This window comes from Petromyzon marinus, chromosome 60 (genome assembly GCF_048934315.1).
Source record: "Petromyzon marinus isolate PM22_M1 ecotype Great Lakes invasive population chromosome 60, UKy_Petmar_22M1.pri1.0, whole genome shotgun sequence".
Lineage (NCBI taxonomy): Eukaryota > Metazoa > Chordata > Hyperoartia > Petromyzontiformes > Petromyzontidae > Petromyzon > Petromyzon marinus.
Window position 1 is genome coordinate 5,670,831 of NC_133726.1, and position 21,550 is coordinate 5,692,380.

A 21,550-nucleotide genomic window follows, 5' to 3' on the forward strand; every position below is an offset into this window, starting at 1 on the left:
CACTGATTGTTTTGAGCTGATAGCGTGGTCACGTGGTCACTGATTGTTCTGAGCTGATAGCGTGGTCACGTGGTCACGCCGTCACTGACCATGTTAGAGAGGGAGGGGGGGGAGAGAGGGGGGGTAGAGAGAGGGGGTAGAGAGGGGGGGGTAGAGAGGGGGGGGGGGTAGAGAGGGGGGGGTTGAGAGAGGGGGGGTAAAGAGAGATAGGGGGGTAGAGAGAGGGGGGGGGGTTGAGAGAGAGGGGGGGGGGTTGAGAGAGAGGGGGGGGGGTTGAGAGAGAGGGGGGGGGGTTGAGAGAGAGGGGGGGGATAGAGAGGGGGGGTAGAGAGAGGGGGGTAGAGAGGGGGGGGGTAGAGAGAGGGGGGTAGAGAGAGGGGGGGTAGAGAGAGAGGGGGGGTAGAGAGAGAGGGGGGTAGAGAGAGAGGGGGGGTAGAGAGAGAGGGGGGGTAGAGAGAGAGGGGGGGTAGAGAGAGAGGGGGGGTAGAAAGAGGGGGGGTAGAAAGAGGGGGGGTAGAGAGAGGGGGGGGTAGAGAGAGGGGGGGTAGAGAGGGGGGGTAGAGAGGGGGGGTAGAGAGGGGGAGTGGAGAGGGGGGGTTGAGAGAGGGGGGGTAGAGGGGGGGGGGTAGAGAGAGGGGGGGTAGGGGTAAGACGGAGGAGCAGAAGGTGCTTCTCCATGTTGATGTCTGCGTCTACTGAAGAAACTAGCACAGATTGATTTTGTTGCACAATGTTGAAAATACTAAAAAAAATATTTCATTTAAACAGGAGGGGGGTGGGGAGGGGGAGGAGAGCACATAAAGCAAAGCAATGGAGAGAAAAAAACAAACAAAAACACAACCTAAATGATGAACTTAGCAAAGTGCCGACTAAACCAAGCATCTTCTTGTTTCCTCTGATCGTAACAAAAGAGAGAGAGAGAGAGGCGAGGCTCAGTGGGAGGGAAGGGAAGGACGAGAGAGAGAGGGAGAGGGAGGGAGAGGCGGGGTTCTCGCTTGCTCTGCTTAAAGCGGAGAAAGGAAGTCGAACGTTTGAATAAAAAAATAAAGATATATATATAAAATAAAGGGAGGCAGTGGCCGTCAAAGAGAGCGAGAGAGAAGGAGCGGTCGGCAGTCGGTGGTAGTGGTGGTTGTTGAGAATTATTCCCCATCCTTGACCGGGCCATTGTGTGCGTGAAGACGACATCACAACAACAACATCATCAGCATCATCATCAGCATCACAACCTTCCTGGTGTGACTCCCTAACCGCATGGGTTTGCAACTAATACACTCATAAGCACGGTAAGGTCGTTGGATTTCTCGCCTTTACACACACTGGTTGTGGTTTTTTTTGTTGTTAAACGATTGTAGGTGGGTTAATGATACGGTGCTTTTTTGCGTAGCTTCAATAGATTTGTAACTTTATTTGAGTTGTTGCAGAGTTTTGCGTGTGCGTGTGATTTATTTTGGACTCGGGGTCACGTTTGGTTTATAAGTGTGTGGTTGGACAAAGGCGAGCTTATACAAGAACCGCTATGTGTGTGTGTTGTGTGTTAGCGCAGAATACAAGTCCTGCTTTGTGTACACAACACAGTCCTTGTAGAAGACGGATCACACACGCACATATACACACACATATACAGAGACAGACACACATATATACAGACACATACACAGACACATACACAGCACACACACATACACAGACACACACAGACACACATACACACAGACACACATGTATACACACACATACAGAGACAGACACACATATATATACAGACACACATACACACACGCAGACACACAGACACATACACAGATACACAGAGACACAGACACACATATATACACACAGACACATACACAGACACACACACACATAGCTGACACACACATAGCTGACACAAAGATAAAAAAGATCCCCCGTATAGCCTTAACAGACTGTAGGGGCAAGTGCTGTTAGCGAACATACACAGACACACACACAGACACACACACAGACACACATACAGACACACATACACATACACACAGACACATACACAGACACACATACACAGACACACAGACACACACACAGACACATACACAGACAGACACATACACATAGCTGACACACACATAGCTGACACATACACAGACACACACACATAGCTGACACACACACATAACTGACACACACATAGCTGACACACACACATAGCTGACACATACACAGACACACACACATAGCTGACACACACACATAGCTGACACATACACAGACACACACACATAGCTGACACTCACACATAGCTGACACACACACATACACAGACACACACACATAGTTGACACTCACACATAGCTGACACACACACATAGCTGACACATACACAGACACACACACATAGCTGACACAGACACATACACAGACACACACATAGCTGACACATACACAGACACATACACAGACGCACACACATAGCTGACACATACACAGACACATACACAGACACACACACATAGCTGGCACATACACAGACACATACACAGACACACACACATAGCTGGCACATACACAGACACACACACATACACAGACGCACACACATAGCTGACACATACACAGACACATACACAGACACACACACAGAGCTGACACATACACAGACACACATACACAGACGCACACACATAGCTGACACAGACACATACACATAGCTGACACATACACAGACACACACACACATACACAGACACACACATAGCTGACACAATAGCCCAAGAAAGCGATCGATAAGGGAGACAAACAGCGGGACAGCAGACCGCTGGGTTTTGTCTGATGGACATCATCAGCAGCACCGCTGTTGATTAATACAACAACAATAACCCATAGCTAACACAATACTGTATATACTTAATGGTGATGTAAACCCGTGGCCGCAAGTAATAATGTCTGATGCATAGCTGATAGACACATACATAGCTGATAGACACACACATAGCTTATAGATATACATAGCTGATAAGACACACACATAGCTGATAAGACACACACATAGCTGATAAGACACACACATAGCTGATAGACACACACATAGCTGGTAGACACATACATAGCTGATAAGACACACACATAGCACGGTACAGTGGCTTGTACACATTGCATAGCTAACGCAGAATACGAAATGTGATGTAGATTCATAGCTGACAAAGCCAGGCGAGCTGTTGGTGATTTATAGACGAGAGAGAAAGACAAATGGCTGTGTTAACAGCATTGTGGCTTACGTATAATAAAATAAAACCACACGCACAGTTAAAATTATTCGTGTGGACACGAAAAGTCACAATGCTGGTAGCCACAGGGACAATCAGCTGATGTGTGTAAGCTGTAGTGTTGCTTGTTACAGTACACAACACAGATTAATGTACTACTCTGTGATGTGGAAAGCACAGATTAGGAATAATCGATTTTTTTTATATTGGCATAGCCACATAAATGTTAATACTGTGTAGGAACCTCCTGGTTACTACACCACCAGCCCACAGGGGATTATTGTGTCCGTCCGTCCGTCGTGCATCCAAAAATGGGAGGGGTGGGGCTGGGTGGGGCTGGGTGGGGAGGGTGGGGAGGGTGGGACTTGGTGGGGAGGGTGGGGCTGGGTGGGGGGTGGGAGGGGTGGGGCTGGGTGGGGAGGGGAGGGTGGAGAGGGGCTGGGTGGGGAGGTTGGGGCTGGGTGGGGGGTGGGAGGGGTGGGGCTGGGTGGGGAGGGTGGGTAGGGGCTGGATGAGGAGGGTGGGGCTGGGTGGGGAGGGTGGGGAGGGGCTGGGTGGGGGGTAGGTGGGGAGGGGCTGGTCACCCCGTGGTGCCCTTATAAAACTCAACGTTTAACCTACTCACGCCGGCTTGTGCTCGCCCTCACAGTCGGGCATATTTGCGGAATACACCACGTGGTGCCGTTGACCCTGGCCATTGCCCGAGCAAATCAACGTTCCTACCAGCTCCCTCCGCAGGAGAATGTGTTTATTCAATGCAGCTGGTATGACATAAAATGTACTGTGCATACTGCACCGTATAGTTCTGCAGGCATAGGTGATTAGACGTTGCAGTATATACTGGACATCTGTGTACAAAGAGCTTCATAGCTCATCGGATTTCCCCCGACCGTAGCTGGTACAGCTATGCACAGCATTTGATTATTATTATGGGTACGTTGCCGATCGTGTCGACATCGCCGATAGATGTTCTACATAGACGTGAATAGGAATAGAGAGACAGCTGATTTGGGATACCCACAACAGCTGATCAGGATAACCCGTTGAAGCCAGCACGTCCAGGAAACTACTGCAGCTGATGGACGCAGCTACTACGAGAAACAAAGTGTTAGACACTGATAAGCTCGTGTACTACTTCATGGCATAACATGCTACAGCTGATCACGAGATGCGACGGACAAGCAAGCGCTCGCAAACTATTTGTATACCGCTGCTGATATATAAAGAGAGGGCTAAAAGACAGTGCAATGTTGAGACACTGATACCAAGGCCGTAATTATAATACACCCCCCCCCCCCCCCCCATATTCAAATATGCTCAAAATGTCCCCTCCCCCAACATATTGCTATAAAAATATAAAAAAAAGTTATAATAATTGCTACGCTATGTAAATAAAAACAACAATTTGCTAAACCTTGGCCACAATATCTGGACTTGTCTTCATATAAATCAACGCTTAGATATCTGTTTATATGATTGTGGTTATGGTTGTACTTTACTCATCCTTAATCTCTGCCATTACATGCAATGAAACAAGAAACGGTAAAAAAGTTAAAACAGAGCAATGTAATACAATACCACTATTAGATATTATTGTTAAAAATAAAAGTCCATCCCATGTGTTAGTGAAATTTTAAATATTTTAGGCAGGAAATGAGTTTTCAAATGTAGATATTTTTCTGGGTTGGGACCTACCCAGACACCGCGGAAGATTTGTTCCCCCCCAATGTTGATTCCATGGCTACGGCCTTGACTGCTACAATGTTATTTCACAGCTGCCGAAGGAGACACGCTGTGTCTGCTGTGGACCAGAAAGACACACGGATCGATGCAAGCTTGTAGTAGATTCTCCCAGTAGAGACAAGATTGTTCATAATCAAGGTTTTTTTGGGGTTAGATCACGTTATTTATAAATGTGTCGCAAACCCTCCACCACCCGACACGGCCAATCATTAAAAAAAAAGTGTCACGTTGACAAAAGACAAAATAGTTCACTACTTTAGTAGTTCACTACTTTTTAGTGAACTACATTAGTAGTTAACTATTTGAAGAGTGAATCCACAACATTTACTATTTTTGAGTGTGACGTTATGGGGAGGAGACAAGGTTGGTATGTGGTTGGACCATCGACCCATGTTTGCTGGGTGGTATTGACAGACATCGCTGCTTCTATCAGAGGTTTTTTTGGGGGGTTAAATCGCGTAAAAATATAAATGTTGTGTCGTCAAAACCTGCCACCACCCGACACAGCCAACTAGTAAGGGTTGTCACCTAAACAGAACGTGCCAATTCGTCACTAGTGCAGCACCAGTGTATGGTGCAGTAGTGTATAGTGTAGTGTATAGTAGTGTATAGTTTAGTGTATAGTAGTGTATAGTGTAGTGTATAGTTTAGTGTATAGTGTAGTGTATAGTAGTGTATAGTGTAGTGTATGGTAGTGTATAGTAGTGTATAGTGTAGTGTATAGTTTAGTGTATAGTAGTGTATAGTAGTGTAATGTGGCGCTGCACTCTGATGTTGTAGGAGAAAACATTTATTAAAGTAGTCCCCCCCCACCCCCTCGTCACAAATGTCTGACCCCCCCCCCAGGTGCGTGACGTCATTTATGGACGGCCCCTAATGTACGTTAGAGATATAGTGGACTCGGCTTCACATTCGTTGGTTGACAGTGTTGGCGGCGGTGCACAAAGACAAAGGTCCCCCGTGTAGCCTTCACGAACGTTTGAGGCAAGTGCTGTTAGCAAGTAGCACCTAATAAGACCGGAACGGTGCACGAGGGGGCGGCTGGCCCTGCACCACGGCCGACCTCCAGCGGCGATGTTTATGCACCGTGAAGCACAAAAAAACACGTCTATGCGCTATGAGGAAGGGCCATAGCCCGAAACGTCGCATGTTACATATTTGTTTTCTTGCCAAGGCCACACACACGCGGGTGGCGAGAGACGTGGGGAGCATAGACGTGCGTGTACGCAGTACAACGATACAATTTTTGGCCTGCAGTGGCCGGTGGTTTTTGAACGGGCCGGTGCCTGCCACCGCAGCAGCAGCATTGTGCCTTTCTTCCCCCGGCGCGTGCGAATTTCCGCATCGCAGAGTCGTGTGGTCGTTCAAGTGGCAAGGAAGACGTCGCTACAACAACCGCCGCCGCCGCCTGTGTCATCTCCAGCGACATCATCATGGTTATCCGGGTCTTCATCGCGTCTTCCTCTGGCTCTATGGCAGTAAGAGACTCCCCCCCCCCGACCCCCCAGGTTGTTGATGTGCTTGTTGTGAAACTCCTCTCATCCGAATGACTATCCCGGATCCTCTTGTCCCGCGACGTTATCTGCAGATTTACTCCGCTTATCCGCGACAAACGCTTGTGGATAATGGGGCCGAATTTGCCACTGAAATCCGCTCATCCGTGCAAACATTTCCAGATAATAGGCACAGGGATAACACAATTGCTGACTGTGTACATGCCTACGAGATAATGAGTTTGCGTGCTTTTAGAGCATATATAGAGTATTCTGATGTTCTAATACAAGTCTATAACATCAGAGCTAATGTTTTACAGATAATTTGGCGAACGTGCTGAATTTAAATATTTACGCGATCTGACCCCCAAAAAAAAACCTCTTATGGATGATATTGGGTGCGAAAGCCTTTGTGTTAAACGTGCTGAATTTACTCCCCAATATGGATGTTGCTTCCATGAACTGAGCCCTTTGTCAATCCACTGCTGGATTAAGCCCCCCCCCCCCCCCCCCGCATGCCCTGTCAGTCGTGGGGGTTGCTTGACCATACTTCACCACGCTGGTCAGCGTGTGTTGGTCACGTAATAGGCCCAAGTCTGGCTTGTGTATCACTCGCCAGAAATGTCAGCTGTGGCTGGGAATCGAACTCGGGCCACCTGTTTTATAAGTGAGTGTGCCAACCCCCATGCAACCACTCATCCCCCTGTGAATGTACATTGTGGTTCTTTACGGTATTTAATCGCACGCACATTCCTGCTCTCTTCTAGTGGTATGCCGATTAGCGCACGGTTGGCTACGTACGGTGCGAAAGAAGTTCAAAATAAACACACACATACAGATATTAGCCGATTTGCAATGTCAATTCCGGCTCCCGGCTTTCAAATGCATGTTCTCATTGACAAAGCTTCAAACGTTGTATCGCGCAGTCAGTGCAACAAGTATATCCACGAATAAAACACACATACAATACAGCAGTTTAAGTTACCGTTTATAGGGCTCATTCACCAACTCTGTTTTTACACTCTTTCATTTAACTCACTCTGTCTGCTGTTGTTGTATCCTCAAATCTTGCAACTCAATTTTTACCCACTTCCCAATGTGGTATCGACTGCACACTTGGTATACTTGTGTCATACTGATGACAATACTATATTCTCTCATTAAAAAGAAAAAAAAATATTTTAAAACATGATTTTGTATATGTTATGTTTCGGCTTGGGTCTAATTGTCCACGCTCAGCTGACGTTGGCTGTAAATCACCACGGTCCCCTTACGTTGTGGCAAGCTTCGGGGCCACTTCCTGGAGTCGTGGAGTTTTTGCCATTACGAGTACGGTACATTTCATTAAAGCGTGTTTTTTTTTAAAGTATTTTTAAATATTACTTATTACATTGGTGCGATGGGCGCCACAGTTATAGACCGTTGCGCCGTTTGGCCACGTCATGCCAAGAGTCATTAACATGCAGATTCCCAGAATGAATGAATGGGTTGTAATTACTGTCCGTGGTCTACACAACCCCACCCCCACCAATTCATTAAGGCCATCAATTGCATCAACGCCATCATCGGCACCCAACAGTGAATGGCGTTGTACGCTCATGTGAGAGACGCATAGAACACCTGTGCTGTGTAGGGACTACAGCCTCTCATGGACGCATAGACTCATAGAGGTAGACTTGGCTCAAGACTTTACTCTTTTCCTCTGCCTATTACAACTGTTTCTATATATTTATTGGGGGGGGGGGGGGGGGTGACCATACTTCACCACGCTGGTCAAGGACGAAGGCAGGCCCGAGACCAGTTCAGATTTATCACTCGCTGGCCTGGAATCGAACTCAGGTGGGCAGGTTCATAGGGCAGTGCGCTGACCGCAGCGCCAACGCCACACCCATCGCTCCTTCCCCGGCACCTCCGATTAGCGCGGTTGGCGTGGTTGGCTATGTATGGTGCGAAAGAAGTTCAACATGCATGCAAACTCTGAATGTGGGTGCGTCTATGTTAGCTATAATGTGTGTGCAAATGTATTGTAACCATGTGCATACATGCATCTCTGTCACATGTCACTGTAACATCCTGTGAGAACAACGCGTGGTTTATCTGCGTGCGTTTTTCCCCTTTGTCAGGAAGATTCTGATTTTTTTTTTTTAAAAAGGGGGAACATTTAGGCACAGCTGTTTCCGTAATACATGTGCAGCTCATTGTCGGTCCACTGCTGGATGAAGGCCTGCCCATTCCATACGGGCCGTAGGGGTTATTTGACCGTACTTCGCCACGCTGGTCAGTGCAGGCCGGTTGATGGCGGGGCGTGTAGATGTAGGAGCATAGAAGTACGGTACAATGGATGTTGCTGTACTGCCCTATGCTGTCCACCACATGGCCCTGCAGCAGTGTATCAACAGCCTTCTGTGCAGGGTGGTTAGCCATCAAAGCGATATCCAGGCTTAACTCTGCTGAGCTTCTTATATCTGATATTGGTCACTTTCTGGATAATTTGTTTATGACCCAGCCATTATAATTTCTTTAATACTGTATTGTAAACAGTTATGGTTATACGCCTTGGGATTTTATTGGTACTCGAATGTGTAAATAAACAGCAGCTCTTTTTCAGTTTCGACCTGGCTGTCACAAATGTCACCGCAAGGAAGTATGGGCTTATTGCGCGGACATTATAGCAGCCAAATACTCTAACCGCACGTTGATTCTAAAAGTGGAGGGAAAAACCGGAGGACCCGGAGAGAAAAAAAATCCACACGACCACAGCAAGAGAGAGAGAGACACGCAAACTCCAAATATACAGCAGCGGGCATCAGGGTCGTGATCGAACCCACGACCTCCTGTATACCAGGCGAGGTAGTTAACATCTCTTCTGCTTCGTATGGCCGATGTTGGTGTCGAGCAACAACTGTGATTTTACTTTGAGGTGGTTGAGCCAGATGATTGCGTCAGGCGTAACGGAGCGGTCCATCGCAGCTGTGACGAGGCCTCCTTCACGTTTGTGAATTTGGGCATTGAGTCGGGAGCGGCGGCGCAGCGGTGAGCACGCCGCGCTACGGGCCCAGCGACCTGAGTTCGAGTCCCACTCACGGCCGCTAACAGCAGTGACGATTATCTGAACCGGTCCTGTACCTCCTCTAGGTCGCCTCTGCTTCAAGTGAGTACCCGGTGCGATGTGTAAATGTCACAACTTGGGGAGACAAAGGCGGCCGGGTGTGGTGCTGGCCTCCCACCGCCTCGTGTGCCGTGTCGGCCTTCGTAGGTGCTCGCTCGCAGCACTCGCCCCAACGGTCTGTTGAGGCGATACGGGGGACCGTCACCTTTGAGCCATTACGTGTTCCATGGTGTGTTTTGGGCGACCACAGTTGCACAGGGTGCATATTCGGCGCGCCTCCGCGCGCACACGGAAGGCCCTAAGACGCCCAAAGCTTCGGCAACATTTTGCGGCTAAAACAACACAAGTTTGCGCAGGCATTTGGCTGTCGAGCCAGTGAGACATCGCGTCCTTTTGTGCGGCAAAAGACGAACGTTCAAAAGTAGTTCCGCGCAGATGCCCGAGCAGAGGGAGGGAGGGAGCGAGCGAGGGAGGGAGGGAGCGAGGGAGGGAGGGAGCGAGCGAGGGAGGGAGGGAGGGAGCGAGGGAGGGAGCGAGGGAGGGAGGGAGCGAGCGAGGGAGCGAGCGCGGCAGAGAGAAGAGTGTACGTACTTGTGTTTGCTGGGAGCCATGTGTTTCTAATTTCATTGCCATGGGAATAAGAAGGCAACCGTGCATTCTCAGCATTTCGGCACAGCAACCGTGTCCCAGCCCTGCGCACACTGGCCCGCGTAAAGATTTATTCTAGATATTATTTCATTCCATAACAAGTGTTTCTAAGCGATGGCAGTTTGCACGCGCGCGAATAAAGATGTAACGGTTTGTCGATTTGAATCGATGAATCGGCCAAACATTGAAATCGACTACTGTTCTGTGGTCGATTACTCGGGGGCCCCCCTTAAAAAATGGTGGGAGCTCCCCACGCCTACCCCCCCCCTCCCCACCACGACCACCCACAAAAAGCAATTCTAAAGAAATTAGTTTGTCAATCTAGATGATGAGCATGGTTTGGCATGAGGCCGTGCAAGGAGTTAAATGGGGGGCCCCCTGTCCAAATGTGTCAGGCCACGGTGCCAGGCCCCCTCCGACCCATGTTTGGCCCGGTGCAATTCCACCGCCTGCACACTAGAGAGCTACACCCCCCACCCCCCACTGCTGTTCGGTGGTGGAATCTTGCACGAGCAGCCAGGGATGGCCAAACATTCCAATGTAGGAACTGGCCAAACATGCCATTGGCTGAAAAATGTCCGCAGACCCTTTCCTGCGTAAAACAAATCGCATTGCACTGTGGTGTGATTGTAAATCAATTATAGCGTCTTTCCATCAGTTTATTTGGGGTCAACTATACTGTACTTCTCTCAATCCACTGCTGCATGAAGGTCTTAAAATGATCATCTTATTAGCATCATTTTTCAAGCTCCTCGCCACCACTACCATCATCATCGGCCGCGATTTATCCACTGCAGTGCAGCAATCCGTCTTGACTCCCTGCTGCACGCCAGCTGACTTCATCACCCCCGTCTCTGTGGTGTGCGTCCTCGCGGGCGCCATGCGCTTCTTTGCCCGCCACTGCCGTGAGGTCTCGGATGACCGGCAGTCGTCGCTTCCAGCGACGTCTTCTGCCCAATCCCGATCCCACTTCTTGACCCTTTCCCCATTCCGAGGCATCTGCAAGTTGGAGAGGGGGTGTGTCCCGTTCGCCGCTGAATCTCGGAACGCGCGAGCGGCTCGGAGTTAATTTTATTTGGAAGGGCGCAGTAGCGCGCGCTGTTTCTAAAGAAGTTTTACTCGCTGCAGAGAACCGTAGGTGACACCACCGCACTCTACCAAACTTTGCTACACGCCCTCCCGCGTGGCCTTGTGGGAGCCTCGGTACCGATAAAGTTACTTTAGTTTTGAAATAAGGAAGCCACTTTTAAATCAAGATTGTTAACCCATTTCTTTACAACTGCTTTTTGTGCTTAGTTTGTTGTCCTTCCCCCACACCTACAATTAGCACGGTCGACTACGTACGGTGCGAAAGAAGTTCTACATACGTACGTTCCATGGCAATCGTGCTGTAGCCCACTGCCTGCACCACATGGCACTGTACCGCACCACAACAACAACAAATGTACGGAGCGGAAATAAGCAATTTCCCCCATCCCCAAGCGTTATGCAAATTTTGACGGTGGTTGGTACACACGCACAGCCAGTGACTGTGACTCACGTTGGGTGAAACAATCTCGCCCTGTCGCCTGGGCCGCCCCTTGACCTCGCTCCATCGCCTCGTCCGGGGCTGTAGTTTATCGTGGAGATTTCAGCCCCGGTGAACTTTGCAGCACGTTGATTAAAGTTGTGCCCACCTGACCTCGCTTGTGTTGAAGCCCCCAAGGCTGCCCTCAACATTTCGCAAACCGGCGTTGGCTGCGTCCAGGAAAGGGGTTTCGGGGGGGGCGCCCGAGGATTAACGTGGAAAAGACAAAAGACGCCGGTTTTAATTATCGGAGAGATTTGAGCCCAAATAATAATCATTTAAAAAAAACGTTACCGCACAAAAGAGGAAAACTGGGCACGACCTTTGCACGGCAACGAAGTGGCTCTACGCCGCTGGAAACTTTTCGCCTTTACTGGCGACGCGCTGCCGCTTGTCCAGAACGACAGTAGCTCGCGATTTTACTGCGGCGGCAGTCGCCACCGCCGCCGCTACCGCCGCCGCCGCCTTGGAGTGCGCGCGGAGCGTTCGAGTTGCTGAACGCAGCTCCCGCCTACGACGCGTCGGACGCCGCCGTGCCGAAGGAACTCGCGGCGCAGCCACGAAGTCGCGTTGGAGAGACGCACAGCGGCACGACCGCCAAGAGGCCCCCCCTTCCCCCCCGCCGCCGCGGTCGTTGCGGCCTTCCGTCGTTGGAACGCGCGGAACACGTGGCCGTTTGATTAGTTTTGGCTTATTCTTGGTTCTTTCGGTAAAGTCGCCACGTAGAAGGGAAACAATAAAATAATAAGAATATAAAACAATAAAATTCTCACGACGTTTCGACTGCAACACAAGAAGCAGTCGTCATCAGGTGTGAAAACCACTGCAAGAAACGTCGTGAGAATTTTATTGTTTTATATTTTTATTATTTTATTGTTTCTTTTCTACGTGACTTTACTGAAAGAACCAAGAATATGAATCCCTGCAGTCACAAAAGCTTTAAATCGAAATTTAGTTTTGGCTTGTCGGGTGGCCGAGGGCGGTCTTCATGACACACATTTGGCCAGATCGTTACAGGACCTGTTGGAATAAAAAAAAAAACCTATGAATCGTCATATTGGCTGCGATAACGTACGTGTTGAGTAAATGACAAACTAGTATCAATTATTACCGTTGCATTTGGAATGCATAATGTTTCGGCAGTTTCACTCGTTAAACATCTTTTTTTTGTGGCACACTGCTTCTATACATTGACTAAATGCCAGGGCATTCAATTCCTCCGAACGCCACTCCAACAAAACTTCCGATGAACTCTTTAGAGTTTTCACGCCAAGAACATCCCAGGAATCGGGTCCTGTTGGTTCCTTCCTCGAAACTCGCGTCTTTGTTCGGTCGGTACATCCCGGCGAAAGACGCGACGTGACTTTTTTCTCTGCCTTGTTTTTCACCTCTTGCTGCTCTCCGCCAGCGAGGTTTTGTCACCGAATTTTTGGCCGGTCCGAAAACGTTTTTCACGGCCCACGGCTTCGCCTCCCTTGCACCTGCCTAGCTCTGCTTTGATTGGCTGCCGCTTGAACGGACCGATCCTTGAAGTTCTACCCAGTGAGCTTTGCAGCACGTGAACGTTAATTAAAGCTATGCCCACCATACGTTACTTGATTCGAGCCTAAGAGGTGCCCGCACGTTTCGGTGCCAGCGCTCCGTGATGCTACGTGAGCCCAGCCTTGGTTTGACTGGCTTTGTTTTATGAGCGGTTTTCAAATTTAGCCTGGAACTCTAGTCCCGAGCACCCCCTATTTTCCCTTATTCACCAAACCGAGCTGCACCGGCGTGGTGAAGTATGGCCATGGGGGGGGGGATGAGATATTTGACCATACTTCACGCTTTTCAGTGTGGGTTGGGTGAAAGCACGGTTGGCTATGTACGGTGCGAAAGAATCTCAAAGTACAAACGAAGTTGGGAAGCGCCATCCAAAGCCCTAGCCAGGTTGGACAACCCTGCTTAGTTCGCCTCTAAGTTTCTGCGTGCTCTGGGTGCACGCCGGGTGACTTCGTCACTGGCATGGATGCAGTGCAGCAGTGTGGAGTTGAAGGCAACTCTGGCAGTGGTATGGCTGATGACTTGTGAACTGTGAATCACCCACCGCTGCTTAGCAGTGCTACTATGCTCCCTGCCCCGTATGGACTTGTTGAGCCTTGTGCAAACAACTCTTACGCACACACACACACACACGAGTGTGAGTGCATACACACAGAGGCCTGGCAGAGGGGGAATGTGGGGCCTCTGTACATAATGTTGGCCGAGTGGTCCCGTCTCTTATTAGCCTCGAGTTGCTACCTCTGAGATACAAAAAAGGGGTATTTTAGCGAGAAGAAGTATGTCTCCCAAACATCGCAAGGGGCGGTAACTGCATGGAAATAGGTTGCACTGAGTGCAACCTATTTCCATGTCCTGGAAAGACTTGCAGATTTTCCCAGGACCATACAATGACGACAATTCTGGGAAAACCAGGCTAGGTGGCAACCTAAAAAGTGCATGTGTGCATTTGATGGGGAGCGGTAGTGTAGCGGGTAGTTTAGCGGTTAGCGCGCTGCGCTACAAACTCGGTGGCCCGGGTTCGATTCCCGCTTACGGCCAACACCAATGACGATTATCTGAACCGTTCCTGGGCCTCCCCGAGGTCGACTCAGCCTCAAACGAGTACCTGGTGCGGTGTGTAAACATCACCACTGGGGAGACAAAGGTGGTTGGGCGTGGTGCTGGCCACCCACTCACTCGTGTACCGTGCCGGCCTTAATAGATTCTCGCTAACAGCATTTGCCACAAAACTCTGTTCAGGGCTATTCGGAGGATCTTTGATATTTGTCTTTGCATTAGGTGGAGCCAACACTGACAGCCGTCCTTCAGGCTGGCTCAAGGATGGCTGCCAGTGTAATATTATTTGCGCGGAGTTTGATGATCACACCGTGTTCAGTAACCCATCGAGAATTTGCGCGATTTAAATCTTGGATCACGTTTTTTTAGAGCAGTGGTTCTTATAACCTTTACCGCAGACCTGGTTCTCAATCGTAACAAAAAAAAAGTCTAATGTTAATAAATACATAGGGCTTGATAAAAACCAAGTTGTTACTTCGTGTGCGTCTCGATGAAAAAATCTGGCCATGCCTCGCTTGCCCCCCAGAAAGGGCATCACGCACCCCCAGATCGGGAACCACTGCTCTTGGCAACTACAGAGGGGCGGTCAGTGGAAAAGAAAAATAATAACATCCTCGCCAAGAAAATTTAACAATTTCAATTAACTGAAACTAGATTCGAAGCTTTCGTGACTGCAGGAAATACTCTTTGGCTCTTTCGGTAAAGTCACGTAGAAAATCAAATAACAATAGAATACGACGTTTCGGTTGCAACACAAGCAACCATCCTCAGGTAAGAATGAATGATAAAACACAGACACGGGAACAGTATAGGCAGACACATGCAGAGAGAGAGACGCACACAAAGACATACAGAGAGAGTCTGTGTCTCGCGCTGTGTCTTTGTGTGTGCCCCCCACCTTGGCTGCCACTCTGCACCTCCGATTAGCTCGGTTGGCTATGTACGGTGCAAAAGAGGTTCAACACACGCACGAACATACACTGTCATTAGTCGCGTTTCCCGGGTCACCTTCCTGTCGAGCCGCATGTCACTTCCCTAGCCCGCGTACTTCCCCTAACAGGCAATGCAGTACGACGTCTCTCGTGTAAGTTCTCCAATTCACATGTTCCCCTTTATGTCCCTGCACTGCACGATCGAATCGTTTATTCACAAACTCGCACGCAAGTGGGTGGGAGCAGCCGACATGCCGCGGCTGCATACGTCGTTGAAGAAATACGTGATGGGAAAAAAAAGCTATGGGGGAATGGTGGTAAGGGCTTACAACCCATTGCCAAAGGGAGGGAAGGGAAGGGGGGGGGTCACGTGGTGCTGTTCTATACAATCAAATGCAAACATCAATGGGCGTAGCCACAACGCAGACATCTGTATTAATAACAAATTAAAATAAAGCATTCGAACTATAAAGTGCCAGTCTCCTCGTAGAGACGTCTTGCGTGGTAGGGCACGGTCGTGCGGCCGCGAGCACAAGCGATAAGTTATTTTTTTTATTTTGGGGGGGGGGGATGGGGGAGCAATGGGTGTAGAATGCGGTCGTGGTTAGATAGAAGAAGTGACAATCAGTGGCTCTGCAGGTCTTCCCAAATGTTTTATTTAGTGCGCATTGCATGCATGTGAAGTGCAAATACTAAATATAGGGCCCAGGTAAAAGATGGTACTACATTGTATAATTAACCTGCCGATTAGCTCCTCCGATTAGCACGGTTGGCTACGTACGGTGCAAAAGAAGTTCAACATTACATACTCCCCGCTATGTGGAGTCTCCCATCGTCAAACGGATTAAAGTGGTCTCAAGAATGCATGCACACAGACCGCTCACATCTCGTCTGTAACAGCCGGCGTGGAGATGTACAGTATTTACGTTTTTGTTTCCAGCTCGTAAACATTCTAGGCACGGCATGCAGGTAAACACTTGATCGTTATCACCCATATATAATTTTAAAAAAATCCAGGCCGATGTTGGCATTATGCCCAAGATTGTATCATCTGTCGGTTTGGAAAAAAAGTTATCCGATGAAAATTTTTTTTATTATTATTTTGGTTTGTTTTTAAAATCCGAATTTCATTCCCATTGCGTTTTTTGCTTCACGCCGTTGGCACGAAGGGGGGGTTGTCACATCGGAGCCCTCGGCAAGTGAGCGGCCCATCGCTCTGTGCTAGAGGGCGGCCTGCAGAAGCAGACGTCGAAGAGCTGCTCCTGAGATCCTTTCAGTTGACCTCTCATCAACAAACATCAGTGGCTGCTGCACTCCCCAAACACTCCCGCTGCGGAGAGTAATCGCAGTCCGTCACGCGATAGCCACATTCGATGTTAGTAATTCTCAGCCGTGGGACGTTTTAGAAATTAAGTGACGAAACCCAATTTAACGTGAAACATTGTACCCGTGGCACCACGCCACGGGAAGAAGAGTAGAGGTGGGGGAGGGAGGGGAGATGGCTGAGAAGAGGGAACGGATGCTGGGACTGGAAGTCCCCGAGATGGACGAAGGGGGGAGGGCACGGCTCAAGATGAGTAGCAGCAGCAACGGAGAAGAAGGAGCCGTGTCGGTGCTGGAAGGGGAGGAGGTACGACCGGGCCAAGATGTCGGGTAATGATGAGGAGAGGGTGACGATGGTGGTGGTGATGATGATAGGGGAGGGAAGAGCGCGAGAAGAAGAGTGGAAGGAAGGAGCGAGAGTCGCAAGAGTGAGCTGCACGGAGAATCAGCAGCGTCTGTTTTCACAGCGGGCGGGGCGGCAGGGGGAGAGGGGAGGAGTTCAGAGTGGGAGGTGGCCACACAGAAGTCACGTGACTGATGGGAGGCTTGAGCCGGTTTAGATACATCTCCATATATATATAAAAGGCAAAGTTGTGATTGTGTGTGTCTGTTCAAAATGTTTAGTGTACTTCCCGACATGCAACAAACTTGAAATTTGCCATGTGGGTACTTTCCAGACTGTACACCATGCAAAAATTATAAAAATACACTTTTTTGGGGGGGGGTGGGGGGGGGGAGCTCAATAATGCATATGTTTTTTACACGGCAAGTGAGCTGTGACGTCAAACCTGTCATGTGACCTGCACATGTGGAAGCGTCACGCATTGTAGTGTAGTGGTTAGCGCTACGCCGCGCTACGAACCCGGCGATCCGAGTTCGATTCCCGCTCACGGCGATTATATGACGATTATTTAAACCGGTCCTGGGCCTCCCCTAGGTCGACTCAGCCTCAAACGAGTAACTGCTGTGGTGTGTGAACATCGCCACTGGGGAGACAAAGGCGGCCGGGCGTGGTGAATCCCAAGTCCTGGGCGAAGCCGGGTAGTTAAGCTAGTACAGTATATAGATGGGTCTTTTGTGTCCAGTCTTTCATTGGTGGCTGGGCTGAGACCATGACCTCGCTACCACCGAGAAGCAAATTCAATCACTGGCACCAAACGCCTGGATTCAAACCCAGGATCTCAGTGCTAGCGGCTCATTGCTCCGACCCCTAAGCCACCTTCACCAACCTCACCACCTTGCAGTCAAATTGGGGGGGGTGGGGGGGGTGGTGCACAGCCTTTTAATTCCAAGCACATGCATGATCCTCTCTGCTGGATCACAGCCTTGTTAATTCCTCGAGGGATTATTTCACCGGGGGGGGGGGGGGGCATGGAGAGAGACATTCTACAGAAAATTAAGTCTGGGTGCGAAGGTTTGCTTTTAAACCTATGCCCGGAAATTCCACGTTAGGGTGAGGTTACGTTTACTACGTTTTGACTTCAAGCTTTCGTGACTGCAGGAATTCGTATTATTTGGGTCATTCGGTAAAGTCACGTAGATAGGTTCAAAGAAAATAACAAAACAACGAGGACGTTTGGATGACGGTCGCAACGTCGTAGTTTTTTTTTGTGATTTTTCTTTGAACCTATCTAGGTCACTTTGCCGAAAGACCCAAAGAATATTTTACTATACTCTTTGGTTCTACTCGGTAAAGCCGCGTAGGTAAAAACATAAAGCAACGAAAATCACGACGTTTCGGCCACAACACAGAGGACAGTCCGGTCCCTTCACCTGATGAAGGCCACTTGTGTTGTGGCCGAAACGTCGTGATTTTTGTTGTTTTATTTTTTACCTACGTAACTTTACCGAATTAGAACCAAGGAGTATGGATCCTTGCAGTCACGAAAGCTTCAAATCTAGAATATTTTACTACGTTTGTCGAGTCAGCTGGCCAGCGTTGGTCGACTGGAAAGTGCAGTCTTCGGTGTCACTAACCCAACTATCAATAACATTTAATAATCACAGTTAAGAGAAGAAACACCATGTGTATACTACTAAAAAGAATACACGTACTTTTTTTTTTAAACTTAAAATCTCATCAACACCTCGGCATTTTGCGCTAACTCCTGGGCCATGTCGGCGAGCGAACTTCTAGATACGCGGTGTGCCCCCCGCCGTAATCTTCTTGCCATGTTTGGACTTCCCCGTTGCAGCACAGGGCCTCGAACGATGCGCTCACCGCGTCCTCTTGGCCCCTGTCGACGTGGAGGCTGCGGTGGAGTTCAGGGGAGCTGACCTCGCATGGTCACGGCCGGGCGTTGTTGGCCTTCTGCCGGCTAGTCGGGCAGAGCCCGTTGCCTTGCTTGCAGATTTTTCCAATCGAGTCATCCTATTTGAGTAGCATACCATTTTAATAATGCACAACAACAAAAAAACTCGTGGTTGAGAAAAATATTTCCATCGCCTGATTTTATTGAAAGTTCACGTTGCCACACACACCGGTACACGTTTCCTAAATGCCACCCAGCAGTATGCATTTTGCACAATCACAGTTCGTGCATCGGCAGGTAATGTTTGGTTGGGGGAAAGTGTGGGCATCCCCCACCTCTTGCCACGCTTTTAGCTTGTGTGGAAGAGTAGGCCAAGCACCCACCAAAGGGGGCTACTCTTGAGCTCCCTCTCGTAGTGGGGGCTCTTCCACAGGCGGTGGCGTGAGCAGGCCATTGCAGGAGCTGCGCATTAACCACGACACGCGGCCATATACTGTACAGTACTGGGTGAGTCAGTGTTACCCGGTGTGGACTCTGTGCTGTGAATGCTGCCCGGATCAGCTGGCCGAGTTGGCACAGCGAAGGATAGAGGGTTTGGGAGCGCACACGTGTTGTGGGTGGGTGTGTGGGTGGGCTGTCCGCGGGGAGCGGTGGCGGAGCGGTTCGCGCGGCTGCACTACGAACCCAGCAGCCCGAGGTCCAATCCCAGTGTTAGCCACAGCTCACGGCCAACACCAGCGACGATTGTCTGAACCCACTCTGGGCCTCCCGCTAGGTTGACTCAGCCTCTTAGCGGGTGCCTGGTGCGGTTGTGTAAGCATTGCCACGGGGCCACCCACCCCCTCGCCGTTCCGGCCTTCGAAGGTGCTGCTCGCTAACAGCACTTGCCCCAACGGTCTGTGAAAAGGCTATACGGGGGATCTTTGTCTTTGCGCTGTGAGTAACGACCGCAGCCATTGGTCTACGTTTGCACTCCCTGCTCACCAACGGCCTTCGCCATTGGCCTCCCAGGCCCTGTCTGCACCGTGGGCCAGCTGACAGGCAAATTGATTCGGTGATAGCGTTCCAGAAAAATAATTCTACTGCAATAATAAATGAAATTCTGTCTACGCGATTTTTTTTGTTACGGATTAAAAAAGAATGTCGACAGACAAAAAACAAACAAACGCACGTGGACGCGTTACTTTGCTGCAAAGGTAGTCACCGGATGTGTCCCAAACTGACTCGCCGTGGCAAGGGATGGCCTGCGGTGGAATGGGTTTCACTCTGGACTCTGCAACCTACAGTTCGCCACCAGTTGCATTTCTATCTGGGAAGTTACGTGGAAGAGTAGGCCAAGAACACACCTGCTGCTTGAAAGGGGCTCCAAGCAGCTGGTGTGTTCCATCCGCCAGCAGTGGCGCGCTAGCAGGCAAATTCAGGGCTGCGGCACGTTATCCTGTTTTGATTGCCGCTGCAATCTGAAGACGCGGTGCGGATGAGCGGAGACGCGCCCGCACACGGGGAGGAGTTTTCTAATGGGAATGGTCCAAAAGCCGCTGTCATTTTGCAGGGGTCGCTCGTTATTACATCCCCGCGGGGGAGAAACGCAACGTATGTCCTGTCCTCTACGTTGAACTTCTTTCGCACCGTACGTAGCCAACTGTGCGAATCGGAGGCGTGGGAAGAAGGACAACAAAAACGAACGGGGGGGGGGGGACGCACGGCACTCTGCTGGTTAGCTCCCCAATAAGGAGCGGCTTTGGATTTCACAGTGTCCCGGCCAAATAATGCGTGGAAAGGAAGTTTTAAACATTCCCCAAGGGCCGGAGATGGATTGCTCGCGATTATTAAAGCCTCCCCCGTGGAGGCCCAACCGGCCTTTTGTGCGGGAACAACCGTGGGGTGGGTCGCCCCTTTCCTCTCTTCTCAGCCACCGGGGGGGCCTCAGCCACGCAGTGCGAGCTGGGGCTGCACTTCTTCTCACGAGCTAATTGGGTTCCATCCCGGTGGTTATTGGTTACGTTACAGATGCGCAGTGGTGCCCCGGTATTGGCTTGAGTTAACAGATCTCTATGAGAGTGAGTGGAGTTCTCTAGCTCACAGGTCTCTATGAGAGTGAGTGGAGGTTTCTGTAGCTCACAGGTCTCTATGAGAGTGAGTGGAGGTTTCTGTAGCTCACAGGTCTCTATGAGAGTGAGTGGAGGTCTCTGTAGCTCACAGATCTCTATGAGAGTGAGTGGAGGTCTCTGTAGCTCACAGGTCTCTATGAGAGTGAGTGGAGGTCTCTGTAGCTCACAGGTCTCTATGAGAGTGAGTGGAGGTCTCTGTGCTCACAGATCTCTATGAGAGTGAGTGGAGGTCTCTGTAACTCACAGGTCTCTGAGAGTGAGTGTAGGTTTCTGTAGCTCACAGGTCTCTATGAGAGTAAGTGTAGGTTTCTGTAGCTCACAGGTCTCTATGAGAGTGAGTGGAGGTCTCTGTAGCTCACAGGTCTCTATGAGAGTGAGTGGAGGTCTCTGTAACTCACAGATCTCTATGAGGGTGAGTGGAGGTCTCTGTAGCTCACAGAGCTCTATGAGAGTAAGTGGAGGTCTCTCTAGCTCACAGGTCTCTATGAGAGTGAGTTGAGGTCTCTGTAGCTCACAGGTCTCTATGAGAGTG

The 21,550-nt window shown here is 49.8% G+C and overlaps 1 protein-coding gene across 1 annotated transcript in view; it reads left to right on the forward strand.

Annotated features, from left to right (window-relative positions):
• The first annotated feature begins 975 nt into the window (after window positions 1-975).
• LOC116955468 (adapter SH3BGRL-like) overlaps window positions 976-21,550 on the forward strand; it is a 40,963-nt gene continuing 20,388 nt past the window's right edge. The window contains exons 1-2 of the mRNA XM_032976562.2: window positions 976-1,286; window positions 6,339-6,466. Of these exons, the coding sequence (XP_032832453.1) occupies window positions 6,422-6,466 (45 nt within the window). The 5' untranslated portion in view covers window positions 976-1,286; window positions 6,339-6,421. The remainder of the gene's footprint in view (window positions 1,287-6,338; window positions 6,467-21,550) is intronic.